Below are 14,066 nucleotides of genomic sequence, written 5' to 3' on the forward strand. Positions count from 1 at the left end.
CCACCGAAGGAAACAAACCAAATACACAAAGCAAGTAGTTGGCTCGATTGAGTTCTTTTTATTCGTGTCTACGTCTCACTTTTTTTCCCAGGCTGTGAACATGTATTATATTCACTAAATGATACTTTGTGAAACTTAATCCGCTCACTGACCCAATGAAAACCTCTATATACGTCAACTCATTCGACTACATTCATATACACAATGTAGCTAAATCGTTTGGCTATTCTATGTTTATTTGTCGTTTCAAACGGTTTGACACGACTACAACACACCTCCTAAAGTGATTTGAGAGTCGCTCCAAACCAATTAGAGCAGTCACTTAGTGCAGTCAAACAATTTGACGGCACCACATGTATGAATATAGCCAAGCGGTTTAGCGTGACTCCGGATTAGACTCGCAAATAATTAAGTTATTTTGGAGTCAATGAGCGGATTGTGTTCCGCGAATTGTCATTTAGTAAAAGTAATACTGTAAACACACGCTGGTGAGACCGTGCCAAATAAACTTCTCAGGGCATCGCTGCCCAGTCGGACATATTTTAATGGGCTGGGCATGAAGGCCTGACATCAGGCATCTGATGAATATGTTAATATTACCGCTTAACGGGATGAGCACAACAGAGGTGCTCCCCGACCCGCCCCCGCCCCACTGCAGCGCGTCCGCGCCGGCGCCGGGCGCCGCGGCCATCCACACCTCCCTCGCCTCTGCGGAGTGGTTTATGCCACTCCCACCGCCGCCTGCTAGCGGCCCCGCAGGCGCTGCGCTCTCGGCTCAGCCGATGCTTCTCCTGCGGCCACCCCCTGCTGCTCCGATCCTGGATCCAGATCCAGTTTCGCCGCCGCGCTGCCGGGCCTCTGCCGGCGCCTCGCCTGGTTTCATCCCTGACCCGCCACAGGAGGAGCTGCGCGCGCCACCACCGCCCGCTGCCTCTGCTGACCCAGTGCAGCCGTTGGTGTCCTTGGGCATTCATGAGGGGGCGCTTCCTTCCGCTGCTGCAGGCATTCAAGTGCGGGAACATCCTGCTGCCTCTTCGAGCATTCAAGACGTCGCGCCTGGGAGGCTCGCGCTCATCTGCCCTCCAGCTGCTCCCGAGCCTTCATTGCTGGCAGCGGGTACGGGCGCGGGGCGCGTGGAGGAAGTGGCCGGCGGCTGGCAACAGGTCAAATCGCGTCATGGCCCGCACCGCCCGGCTGTCGCCGACCAAGCTTTCAAGCCGCCCCCCTTCCGGCCTGGCTTAAAGGCCGATGCTGCCGATGCCTTGCTCCAGGCCACAAAGCTGCTTTCTGCCGCGACCCATTCCGGTGCTCCCGCTGCCTGGAAAACGGCCATCGTGTCCGGGGCTGCCGCAACAAGTGGAAACCACTCAGTGCGCTCGCTTGCCTCGTCGTGCCTCCGCCGCTGCCTCGACCCACCCCCGACAACAACCAAGCCGCGTCTCCACGGTTCGGCCCAGGCAGAGGCTGGCCACTCCCCCGAACCGCTCCACCGCCGCTGCGGGTCGACCGCAACGCCATGCCCCGTTTGGGTGACGCCTCTGCCAGGCCGGCAGAGGACTTTGTCGTTGTGCCGGCGACTCCGGAGATGCAGGCGGAGGCCGAACTGCTGTCGTCCAATGTAGCTGTGGTGTGGCTCGAGGGCGCCAGGGATGATGTCCCTTGCCACACCATTGCCGCTGCGCTCGCCAAGGCCGTCGGCGCTCGCCAAGCAGACGTCACCGTCGTCCGGCACTATCCAGAGCAGTACCTCGCCAAGTTCATGCATCAGCATCACTGCACTGAAGCAGTCACCCAAAGCAATTTCCCCCACGGCGGCTTCCAAGTCTTCGTACGTGCCTGGCGCCTCGAGGCTCATGCCGACAACGAGGACATGTTGTACCATGTCCGGCTTTGCATCGAGGGCATCCCGCTTCATGGCTGGAACAACTACATCGCTACCTTCGTCATCGGCCGTGGATGCTCGCTGGACTACATCGAGCAGCCCTCCCTGCGCAAGGATGACACACGCTATCTGGCGCTCTGGGCGTGGACGGCGAGCCCAAACGCCATCCCTAAAGTGAAGTGGCTGACTTTGCCCGCTCGTGGTCGCCGTCGCCGGGGCCGCCGTGGGCTGCGCCATCGCGCCCTGATCCACCTGGACCTGCTCGAAGACCACACCAAGGCGCGTGACGATGACGACAACCCCCCTCCTCCGGACGTCTCCGAGTTCACCTGGTACCGCCATGTGGTGGACGGGGCGCCAGCTCCTCGTGACCGCCAGGGTGGCCAGGGTGGCCAGAGGCATGACGCGCGACGCCCTGGCAGACGCGACGACGACGACGACAATGGTGGCTGCCGCGGACGTGGCGATGACCGTCCTCGGGATGGGTGGCGCGACAGGGTGCGGCGCTCGCTCTCATGCAACCCACGTGACCGTCAAAGAGATGACGGACAGGACCGCACCAGGGAGCGCTCTGGTGGTCGTCGACACGCCGGCAACTCCCCTACACCGGTGATGGCGCCGCTGCAAATCGTGGCTGCAGGGGTAGATGCCTCCAACCCTGGCTCGAGGGGACGGAGCCCGGCGCGGTCTCCTCACCCGCACACCAGCCGCCGTCTCTCGCGCGACAATCTCACGCCAACATCGTCACCAACTTCAGTGCTCCCGCACACCCCCGGCTCCAAGCGCAGCTCTTCGTCTTCGTCTATCGCCGCCAACCTCGGTGCTGCTGCGCGAGCGGCACTGGCCTTGTGCTCCGTGCCTCGACTCGTCGCTCCCCTGCCGTCCATGACGCCTGAGCGCCCCCCCGGCTTCGATGAGCTGCAGGTCCAGGACAGTTCCTTCCAGGCAGATGAGGGGACCTCGGTGCTGGCTGCTATTCCTGCTTTGTCTTCGATGGCTGCGGAGGACGACATGGTGGCTGCGGAGGACGTGGTGCCTGCACCTCTCGCGCCTCTGTTCCAGCTGTGCACGCAGGCCATCCTGCCATCGCCTACTCCACGGCTACCAGCGACACGCCGCAAGACCATGGCAGGACTGGACATCTCCAGCAGCGGTGGTGGTCTGACTCTCAGGCGCACCAGTGCTCGGCTTAGGAAGGGGGCACGCAAAGCTGCTCCTGTGGCCAAATCAGCGGAGACCCTTGTGTGCCGAAACTTAGGGATCGTCGAGGATGGACAAGATGTGACTGTGGAGGTTCTCGACAAGCTCGCAAAAACCTTCAAGCATCAGCTCCCAGTGGATGTTTTAGCTGCGCTGCGTGCCTTGTTCAAAGTGGATGATGCCCAGGCGATTGCTGTGGAGAACGCCTTGCTGGATCACGGTGGTGATGATGCCCTGGACCATGACATGGCTTCATCTGAGGCTGCTGAGGAGGCCTCTCCAGCCTAATGCATCTGACTGATCAGACACCTTGGGTCCTGCCTGTTCTTATGTTAGTTCGTAGTAGCATTTGGGTTGTGCTTTGTAAGCCTTGCATTGCTATTTTGCAAGGCTCGTGTGTGGGAATGTCATGCATGGTGTTTGTACCATGGTGTAGTGCGTGTGTGTCCCACTTGGTGTTTGTACCAGGGATTTGCGGCTCCAATGGCTTGCCTGAAGCTAGTTGGATGGCTGGACTACCTATTGTCATCTTACTGTTGCCACTGCTTACTACCTGGGTGCCCCATGTTGCATTATGCTAGAACAACAGCTCAACGTGCTCAGCTGGAATGTGAGGGGTCTAAACAACCCAGACCGAAAAGCCACTGTCCATGAAACGATCGCAACATCGTCGTGCCAAATTGCCTGCTTGCAAGAGTCCAAACTCGGCAATGTTGATCAATTCACCGCTGCCTTCCTTGGGGGGAATAGACTTCGCGGTTTCGCGCAACGCCCGGCAGCTGGGACAAGAGGTGGGATCCTCTTGCTCTGGGACGACCTTATCGTTGATGTGCATGACATTGCGATTTCCACTTACTGCCTCTCGGCCATGATCCACATCAGGGACACCGAGGTCCACTTTAAAATCACAACCGTCTACGGCCCTACTGATTCCTCTTGCAAAGATGTGTTCTTTGCGGAGCTCATCGATCAAAAACCACCATGTGGGGTGAAATGGTTGGCGCTTGGTGACTTCAATCAAATTTACCGGGCACGTGACAAAAACAAGAGAAATGTTAACCGTAGCCGCATAAACCGTTTTCGGGCAACTCTTCAAAATTGTGAGCTGCAAGAGATTCACCTACAGAATAGGCGTTTCACATGGAGTAACGAGAGGATGAACCCGACGTTGTGCAAGTTGGACTCCTTCTTTTGCAACGCCGAGTGGGATCTCCAGTTCAACACTCACATCCTCCATGCCCTGTCATCCTCGCTTTCGGACCATTGCCCTCTACTCCTTGCCGATGTGAGGGGGCCTAGAAGGCCCCGTGCTTTTAAGTTTGAAAATTTTTGGGCATCTATGCCGGGCTTCACTGAGATCGTTCACAATGCTTGGAATGAGCAAACGGACCACGTCGAGCCATGCCAATTGCTCCACCATAAAATCAAGACGACTGGCCTTCGGCTCGCTGCATGGAGTAGGGGCCTTTTCTCAAAGGCTAAGATTCATCTTCATGCAGCCCTGCTCGTCATTCTCCATCTTGACTTGGCTCAAGAAGAGCGGACACTCTCCCCTGATGAGAGAGACCTCAGAGCAAAACTTAAAAGAAGGGTCATATGTCTTTCGGTGCTCGAGAGATCACGGAAGAAACAATGTGCGAGAATGTCAAACCTGAAGGAAGGAGATGCAAATACAAAATTCTTTCACCGCCGTATTAACGCTAGGAGAAGAAAGAACCACATCTACAGGATCCACCACAATCAGGGGTGGGTCACTGACCACAATGCAAAGGAGGAAGTAATATTTGAGCACTTCTCTGAGGTGATGGGAAGAGGGCCCCCAAGAGCAAGGGACCTAAATTGGGAGGAACTACAGTTAGAGACCCACGAGTTGGGTGAGCTTGCAGACCCAATCTCCGAGGAGGAGGTTAAGGCGGCTATCAATGATATGCACAACGACAAGGCTCCTGGCCCCGATGGCTTCACCGGTATCTTCTTCAAGAAATGTTGGAATATCATCAAGGGTGATATCATGCGGGTTATTCATCTCTTCGAGAACCTTCACGACTCCAATCTCCATTGGCTAAATTCTGCAAATGTCGTGCTGCTGCCCAAAAAAGAAGGTGCGGAGGGGATCTAGGACTACCGACCTATTAGCCTCATCCATGCGATTGCGAAGATCATTGCCAAAATTCTCGCAAACCGCCTTCGTCCACTCATGGACTCTATTGTCTCCAACGCCCAAAGTGCCTTCATAAAAGGGAGAAGTATCCATGACAACTTTATGCATGTCAGGAACCTTGCATGCCGGTTGCACAAAAACAAAACACCCTCGCTTCTCTTCAAGTTGGACATCCGCAAGGCTTTTGATTCCGTGAAATGGGAGTACCTCATTGAACTCCTACAAAGAAAAGGTTTTCCCAGCAAGTTCAGAAACTGGATCGTCGCGCTTCTTGTCACATCTTCATCCCGTATCCTCCTGAATGGGGTGCCTGGCACTCCTATCCACCATGGAAAGGGGTTGCGACAAGGGGACCCGATGTCGCCCCTCCTATTTGTCATTGCTATTGATCCGCTCCAACATCTTCTTGACTTGGCCACTCGCAAGGGGTTGCTCCATAAAGTCTGTGGCCGTGGCACCACTGTGAGAACCTCTCTTTATGCGGATGATGCAGCGGTGTTCATGGCACCCATCAAGAGAGACATTGATAACCTTGCTGGCATTTTGGACTGTTTTGGAGATGCCACCGGTCTGTCCACCAACTTCCACAAAAACTCGGTCGTTCCGATTCGATGTCGCCACCTCAACCTTGAGCCCATCCTTCAAAATCTACCTGCAAAAAGAGCATCCTTTCCCATGAAATATTTGGGTCTTCCGCTTTCGGTTTGGAAATTAAAGAGAGTAGACTTCCAGTTCCTCGAAGACAAGGTGGCGGCCAAACTTATTCCATGGGACGGCAACAACATCACCGCTATTGGTCGCACCACCTTGACAAAACCTCTGGAGCAAAATGCAAGGTCAATTGGGACTTAGTTTGCCGCCCTTACGAGCGTGGAGGCCTCGGCGTGCTAAACACCGTCAAATTCGCGCGCGCACTGCGCTTGCGTTGGATATGGTTTGAGTGGACGGTGCCATCCAAAATGTGGGTGGGCTTGGGAAACCCATGTGATGAAGAGGATTACAATTTTTTCTATGCCTCCACCGTTATCACCGTTGGGAATGGGGCTAAAACACCTTTCTAGGATGCGCCTTGGGTTCATGGCCGCAAACCGAAGGATATTGCGCCACTCATCCACGATGCATCCACAAGGAAAAACTGGAAGGTCAAGGAAGCACTCAACGAGGGCGCATTGATCTCCAAAATCAAGATGTCTATCACCTTCACGATGGCTCACATCCACCAATTTGTGGAGCTTTGGATGCTCATTTCAGAATTCTACCTAGAGGGGCATGCGGAGGACGAGATCTCTTGGAAGCACACTACGGATGGTCAATACTCGGCGGCGTCTGCTTACTCAGCGCAATTCTTCGGAACCTTCTACTCTTCCATGGATCACACGGTGTGGAAAGCCTGGGCACCGCCTAAGGTGAAGTTCTTCGCGTGGCTTGCCATCCAGGACCGGATTTGGACCGCTGATCGCCTAGCACGCCGGGGATGGCCGAATTGCCATCTTTGCCCCCTCTGCAAACGGGAGCCGGAGTCTGGACTACACCTCTTCGTCAAGTGTCGTTTCACCCTTCGCCTTTGGAATTTGGTCAACGGGTGGCTAAACCTCGACAACCTTGACACTTCGACATGGCACCTTCAGGACTCCATTAAGGATTGGTGGGTGAGCCAATCGAGTTTGTGCACTCCCAACAGGAAAGCCATGGCATCCCTCATCATGCTCATTGGATGGACCATTTGGAGTGAGAGGAACGCACGCATTTTCCGCAACAAGAGCATGCCACCCCCAATTCTGCTAAGCAACATCAAGAGTGAAGCCCTCACCTGGGTCACCGCCGGGGCTAAGAAGCTAGGTACTATAATACCGGGAGAGTAACACCACTTTGTATTTGTTGGGCTCGTGTAAAAACTCTATTCTCTCTTAATTAATATATGAGGCAAATCTTTTGCCTTGGTTCGAAAAAAAAAATGAATATGTTAGTGAACTGGGCATCTACTACATTGTGGAAGGCCTAACATCACGAATATATATGATGAATATTTTAATGAACCGGGTCGACCACATTGTGCAAGGCTTAACATCACGAATCCGATGATTGTGGGAACGCATATGGTTGTTTGAGCTAGCTCGTGTTGCAGCTAGCACTCATGGAAGGAGCCATCCCCAGCCGGCCAAACACGAGGTTAGCCCGACTACCACATCATGTCTGCATTGCTCTGATTTCTCGGCGGCGGTTTCTAGGGTCGCCGTCGTCACCGGCGGGAACAAGGGGATCGGCTTCGAGGTGTGCCGGCAGCTAGCCAGCGACGGAGGAGTCACGGTCGTCCTGACGGCCCGGGACGAGACGAGGGGCACGGAGGCGGTCGAGAAGCTCAGAACGCTGGGGCTCACCGACGCCAACGTCGTCTTCCATCAGCTGGACATCACGGACGCTTCGAGCATCGCCACGCTAGCCGATTTCCTCAAGACCCGTTTCGGGAAGCTGGACATCCTGGCAAGTTTTAACTCCGTCTGCTTCCATTTCCATGCTGCTAGTAAGGCTGCGATGCATGCATCACCCAAGGTTTGAAGCGACTGTGGATGATTAATTTGCAGGTGAACAATGCTGCAATCGCCGGGGTTGAGTACCCCCAAGATGTGGATACCAACGAGGAAAAGGTGAGTGAAGTGTCTAATTAATCTGTTCTGCATTTGCTCGGACATGTATCATGTATGTAGGCTGAACAGTTAGCTCTGCAGTTCGCTGGCATGGATATCAAGCAGAGACTTGACTGGATGATAAAGACTGTCCGGGAGCCCATCGGCGCCGCAAAGAAAGCCGTGGAGACGAACTACTACGGCACCAAGCATGTCACCCAAGCCCTTCTGCCTCTGCTGCTGCAATCTTCCTCTTCCTCCCAGGGGAAGATAGTGTGCGTCTCCTCCGACTATGGGCTGCTCAAGGTAACTTATTTTCTTTCCATCAATCATGCATGCAAGCTCGATATCGAATATATATAAAAAGGGATTTCGATCGATCTATGTCTGCATACAGCTTGTCGGCGACGAGGAGATCAGGCGGGACCTCGACGACATCGACAACCTGACGGAGGAGAGGGTGGACGAGGTGCTGGACAAGTTCCTGACCGACTTCGAGGCCGGCGCGCTGGAGGCGCGCGGGTGGCCCACGGGCTTCTCGGCGTCCAAGGTGACCCTGGTCGCCACGAACGCGTACGCGAGAATCGTGGCGAGGAGGCACCCCACGCTGCGCGTCAACTGCGCCGATCCGGGCTACGTCAAGACGGACATGACCATGGGCTCCGGCGTCCTCACGCCCGAGGAGGGAGCGCGCAGCGTCGTCGGGGTGGCGCTGCTGCCCGACGGTGGCCCGACCGGCAAGTACTTCACCAAGGGCCGTGAGGCGTCTTTCGTGTGAGATAGGCACCGGCTGGCTGTGCGTGCACGGTCCGCCGTGAGCTAGCTCGCCGGTCGCTGGCTGCGTGTGTTACTACGTGATTTGAGACTGAGAATAACGGAAGGGATTTGGCATTTCCTTGGAATGAATAATAAGTTGATAGATGCATTGTGTACCCCGCTACATCGGAAAATAATAAAGGATGATGGAAGCTTTGCAGTAAATTCTACTTGCGAGCATTGCTCTGTAAAATAGCAAACAGGCTGAGCAAGTAAGAGTAAAATGCATGGCTAGTACTGTAACATTTTTGGGTCAGTATTCACCCATGAAGTATGCCCAGATGTGCTGCAGAAGAACAGAAAAGGTTATGAGCATCTCCAGCCGAGCCCCCAACATGCCCTTTTCAGACGATTTTTTCATGCCGGCGCACAAAAATCGGCACAGTCGCGTCCTCATAAGCCCAATTTTCGCCGGCTCGGGCCGAATTCGGCGCCGGCGGACCCAGGCCGAACCCGGCACGCTGGGGGACGCTCGGGTGCGCTGGGGAAAATGGTTTTGACGCGAAAGAGCCGCGGGCCCGCCGAGTCAGTGACACTCGCCTCGTCGTCCTGCGAACGCCTCGATTTCCCGCAGGAAATCAATGCCAAGGCTGCCGCTGGTCAGCTTTCCATTGATTCCTCACGGGACGGCTCTTCACGGGCGGCGCGGCGCCGTCCCCCGCCCCACGTACGCACGCCTCCCCGGCGGCTGTAAAAAGCGCACCCCCCTCCCCCGCCGTTGGCCACAGACGCCGTGCTCTCTCTCTCTCTCCGCGGACAAACCTCTGTGTCTCTGTACGCCGCCGACGATCGTCTCCTCTCTCCCAGCCCCATCCACGACGTCCCCATCCTCCCCCTGTCGGACGTCGTCGCACGCCCCGATCTTTTCGCCGGCGAGGTCGACCACGTTCGGTCGTCACTGACCGAGGAGCAGTGCGCCTCCCGCAGTACGCCGCCGACAACCACGAGACGTGGGCGGCGTACTTCCAGCGCCGCCAGGAGCAATGCCTCGCCTCCACCAACGTGGCACCGGTGGTGGCGGGCGGCCGGTGGAACAGCGAGGGGCGACGCCTGTGATGGTCCGTCCCCAGCCGGACGCCCGGCGAGGTTCTCGCGCACCTCGAGGGCGGCAACAACCCGCCGCTCGCATGCCCTCGGGGACCGGCTGTCGCTTCGGTGCCCCGCCGCGACGCCGGGCAATGGATGCCAAAGAGGTTTGCCTCCGGTTCGTTGTCCTCGTCCCGTTCCTCCTCCCACTCCTCTTCCCACTCCTCCGGCTCTCCGGCGGTGTTCTGCGTCAAGGCCGAGCCCGTAGCGATGACCCCGCTCGGCCGGCGCACCCGCTCGGCCGGCATCGTCATCAACGAAGGCGGCGGTCGCGCCTCGTCCTCGGCTCCTCCCCGACTCGTCAAGCCGAAGACGAAGCCAGGGCTCCCCGCCGTGAATACGGAGCCCGGGCTCGTGTGATGGCCTGACTTATTAAGGATGATAGACTACTCATATCAATAAGGAATTCCTTCTTTTCCAGGAGCCCATTCGGACAGAACTCCAAAGTTAAGCGTGCTCAGCTTGGAGTAGTGTCAGGATGGGTGACCGACCGGGAAGTTGCTCCCGGGTGCGCATGAGTGAGGACAAAATGCGCAGAAAAGACTAGTATTGATCTGTGGGGCTAGTCTAGATCCCGCCAGGAGTAACGACCACCGGTGGATGTGTCCGGAGCGTTACAAGTTGGTATCAGAGCTGACCCTTACGGTTACACGGATGGTTGCGGACAGGTGCGTGGTCATGTTGTTCATGACGTTTGTGACCCATCGTGGCACACTGATGGCACATGTACTGGACTAGAAGCACAGACGTATGTGCCAAGAGGGAACGTTCCTGTGGCCTGACGAGGACGTCGGTTCCTCTGAGTGGGGGTGTATGTGATGGCTTGGCTTATTAGGGATGATAGACTACTCATATCAATAAGGAATTCCTTCTTTTCCAGGAGCCCATTCGGACAGAACTCCAAAGTTAAGCGTGCTCAGCTTGGAGTAGTGTCAGGATGGGTGACCAACCGGGAAGTTGCTCCCGGGTGCGCATGAGTGAGGATAAAGTGCGCAGAAAAGACTAGTATTGATCTGTGGGGCCAGTCTAGATCCCGCCAGGAATAATGACCACCAGCGGGTGTGTCCGGGGTGTTACAGCTCGCCAGCGGCGTCAAGGAGGAGGCGCTCGACGACGAAGTGTCCCTCAAATGGGCACGCGACGACTGGGTGCAGACGGAGAGGGAGCACCAGTGCGTCACCCTCGCGTGGTTCGAAGCTTGTTGCCATGGCCGGGATGAGGGAGGCATCGTCGTTCTCGACGACAGCGCCGATGACGACGCGCCGCCACCGCCTGTCCGTCATGGAGACGCTGGGCAGGGGTCTAGCAGGGGCGGCCGCGCCATCAAGAAGGAGAAGGCCGCCGCCGCCGACGAGGACGGCGGCGACTTCACGGCGCTGATCGAGTTCTTTGCCCCATAGATTAGTTTTTTTAAATAATTTATGTAAAACGGCGAACATATTTAATATGAATATCAAGAGTGCCGAATTTTAGCTGAACTTTGTCGAACTTCGCCGAATTCAGCTTTAAAAAAACAGGGCAATCCTGGGACGAGCGGCTGGAAACCCGCTCGCCCCCGCGCCGATTTAAACGCCGGCTTGCCCTAGGGGACGCGTAAAATCGCTGCCTGAGGGGCCAACGGCTGAAGATGATCCAAGGACGCCCTTACCCGCCGGACAGGTCGCCGGGAAGGACCCCCGCGAATCCGCGATTGATTCGTTCGCCAGGGGCTCCCAGACCCAGTGATCGTTTTTCACTTCGCTGGGTGGCAGGCCGGGGCGACTCCCCACCCAAAATGCCCATTTAGTAGTTTCGTTTTGAGGTAATATCACTGGTGGTCATACAACTTGCGTTGGATGTGCATTTTAGTGCTAGAACTATCAAAATACGTTTTTCTGGTCATACGACTTGCACTTTGGTGCAGATACGGTCATTCCCTCCGTATGCGCCGCTGGCGTGGCATGCCACGTAAGCACGGGGCCACTGTCAGTGACAGAAAACGTCCTGGAGCCACCCGCGCATGGTAAAGTTGCACGGACCCCCCTCAACTTGTTACTATGTGCACAAAAAAGTCCCTACAAAGGCGGGAACAAGCAGGTGTGTGTATTTGCGAGCGGCACCCCAAAATCGCTGGCGCTTCAGTTCGACTCCCCACCGTTTCGTGTCCTGATCATACAGAGGCGGAGGCGGAGGTGGAGGAGCCGGCACGTCACGGTGGCCGTCGTCGGAGGAGATGAGTGAACCGCGCCGTCCACGTCCGGGCGAAGCAGTACCGTCCTATGGTACGTCTGCCCCCTCGTTGGTCTCCGCCATCTCGTTTTTTTCCTCTGCTCCCCGCCATCTTCTTTGTGCCGCCGTCTTTTGTAGTGCCGCGCTAGGTCGGTGTCTGCCTCCTTAGGGTTCTTGACAGATGTTCGGTCACGCTACGGTTCAGCTCCCCTGTAGCCATTAGATTACGACGGTGAAGCTCCCCTGTTCGCATATCGACCTAGGGTTTAGGAAGGGGTTATGAAAGGACGCAGTTTTATGTGTGTAAAAGTATGATAAATTCGTTGTTTTGGCTATGGTTTATGACATGCTCCTGTTTGGTTGGATTATGTGGTTGAAATTGTATGATGTTTTCGAGATGCAAATAATGTTGTATGTACTCTGAATTTCTGAAAAAAAAACTGCAGTAAACTGAACTTTTTTGACACTAAGGGCGTGTACTATGAATTTGGCATTTAAATTGCTATGTCAAGTATGTGTGCTGCAGTAAACTGAATTTCTGGAAAAAAACCTGTAGTAAACTATTTTTTTACACTGAGGGTGTGTACTATGAATTTGGCACTTAAATTGCTATGTCAAGTATATGTGCTGTAGTAAACTGAATTTCTGAAGAAAAAAACTATAGTAAACTGATTTTTTTTTACACTGAGGGCGTGTACTCTGAATTTGGCACTTAAATTGCTAGCAGCCGCCGTCGCCCGCCTAGGGTTCTTTTTTTGGAAGACTACAGATTTGGGAATCGGGGGGGATTTGCAAACAGAGAGACCACCATAACAGGTTATGTTGGGGCCACTATATGCAGGGACTTTTGACGCGAATAAATATTTTCCGAGGAGGGTCCGTGCAAGTTTACCACGCACGCGGATGGCTCCAGGACGTTTTCTGTCACTGACAATGGCCCCGTGCTTACGTGGCATGCCACGCCAGCGGCGGATATGGAGGGAATGACCGTATCTGCACCAAAGTGCAAGTTGTATGACCAGAAAAACGTATTTTGATAGTTCTAGCACTAAACTGCACATCCAACGCAAGTTGTATGACCACCAATGATATTACCTCTTTCGTTTTATAACCCCTAAAAAAAGTAGTTTCGTTTTATATAAAAAATGCATTTTTATTAGAAAAATGTCATGCACCTAAAAGAGGCATCTCTTAATAATAAGAAATGTCATCCCTTAATAAAAAGGAAAAATGTCATCTCTTAAGTAAAAAATGCAATCTCTTAATAAAATAGAAAAATGCCATCTATTATATAAAAATGCTATTCCTTAATATAAAAATGCTATTCCTTAATATAAAAATGCCACCTCTTAATAATAAAAGAAATGCCATATTTTAATATTTAAATGACATCTCTTAATAAAATGGGAAAAATGCTATCTCTTGATAAATAAAAAATGACATCTCTTAATTTGAAAATGCCATGTGACAATTTTTTTATAAACTAGCATGTTAAATTTTCCTACAAAATCGCCATCTGCTTGTTTGGGGGGGGGGGGGGGGGGGGGGGGTCCACTGCTGCGCTGTAGTGTTTTGAACTTTTGATTCTCTAATACATTCGCTGGCATTTCTCACACAGCGAACTACTTTAAAATCTGACGTGACTTCAATCCTGCGCCAAGATTCGCGTAAACGGAACCGTCGGCAGATTGGGGGGTCGCTGCGAAATCGGCCACAGCTGACGGTCAGCAGTTATCATTTTTCGAAGGTCAATCGGATGATCTCCATGCTCCATCAACGACAAAAACAGAAAACACAGAAGACCGAATTAGGAAAAGGCAACAGATAGTACCTGAACATCTTTGTCGAGGTCTTTCTCCACAACAGATAAATAAAAAGAGAAAATCGCCAAGCCGGAGGGTGTCCCTCAATAGCAGCTTGACTATGGCAGGAATCCTGCAAGTGTATCCTGGGGATAAATCAAGCAGATATAAGTGAGCGTGCAGCCAGCTAGCCAGTGGATCGGCATGGAACTCAGCTGGCCGGTAAATCATGCCAGCTGAAGTAGGCTCGCCTTTCAGTACATATGTGGAGAGGGGCGGGATCACCA

At 54.1% G+C, this 14,066-nt stretch overlaps 4 protein-coding genes across 6 annotated transcripts; all 4 read left to right on the forward strand.

Annotated features, from left to right (window-relative positions):
• Window positions 1–1,516: 1,516 nt before the first annotated feature.
• On the forward strand, window positions 1,517–3,370 carry LOC147958088 (uncharacterized). Its single transcript, XM_087531947.1, has one exon. The coding sequence runs from the start codon at window positions 1,517–1,519 to the stop codon at window positions 3,368–3,370; it is 1,854 nt and encodes a 617-aa protein (XP_087388073.1).
• A 286-nt stretch (window positions 3,371–3,656) lies between these two features.
• Window positions 3,657–5,201, forward strand: LOC147958089 (uncharacterized). The gene has a single exon (XM_087531948.1). It carries the CDS (start codon window positions 3,657–3,659, stop codon window positions 5,199–5,201), a length of 1,545 nt encoding a protein of 514 aa, XP_087388074.1.
• Window positions 5,202–6,448: 1,247 nt separating this feature from the next.
• On the forward strand, window positions 6,449–7,105 carry LOC147958090 (uncharacterized). The gene has a single exon (XM_087531949.1). The coding sequence runs from the start codon at window positions 6,449–6,451 to the stop codon at window positions 7,103–7,105; it is 657 nt and encodes a 218-aa protein (XP_087388075.1).
• A 269-nt stretch (window positions 7,106–7,374) lies between these two features.
• Window positions 7,375–8,645, forward strand: LOC147958091 (short-chain dehydrogenase/reductase 1-like). 3 transcript variants are annotated; one of them, XM_087535005.1, is made up of 5 exons: window positions 7,375–7,412; window positions 7,472–7,724; window positions 7,826–7,897; window positions 7,970–8,173; window positions 8,265–8,645. In XM_087535005.1, exons 1-5 carry the CDS (start codon window positions 7,378–7,380, stop codon window positions 8,643–8,645), a joined length of 945 nt encoding a protein of 314 aa, XP_087391131.1. In that variant the 5' UTR covers window positions 7,375–7,377. The 3 variants fall into 3 exon arrangements, with proteins under 3 accessions (XP_087391131.1, XP_087391129.1, XP_087391130.1); XM_087535003.1 differs by having other exon boundaries at window positions 7,378–7,412; window positions 7,826–7,888; XM_087535004.1 differs by having other exon boundaries at window positions 7,378–7,412; window positions 7,826–7,867; window positions 7,949–8,173.
• The last annotated feature ends 5,421 nt before the right edge of the window (window positions 8,646–14,066 follow it).

The sequence above is a fragment of the Triticum urartu genome, chromosome 7A (assembly GCF_056163025.1).
Source record: "Triticum urartu cultivar PI428250 chromosome 7A, HENAU_Tu73, whole genome shotgun sequence".
NCBI lineage: Eukaryota > Viridiplantae > Streptophyta > Magnoliopsida > Poales > Poaceae > Triticum > Triticum urartu.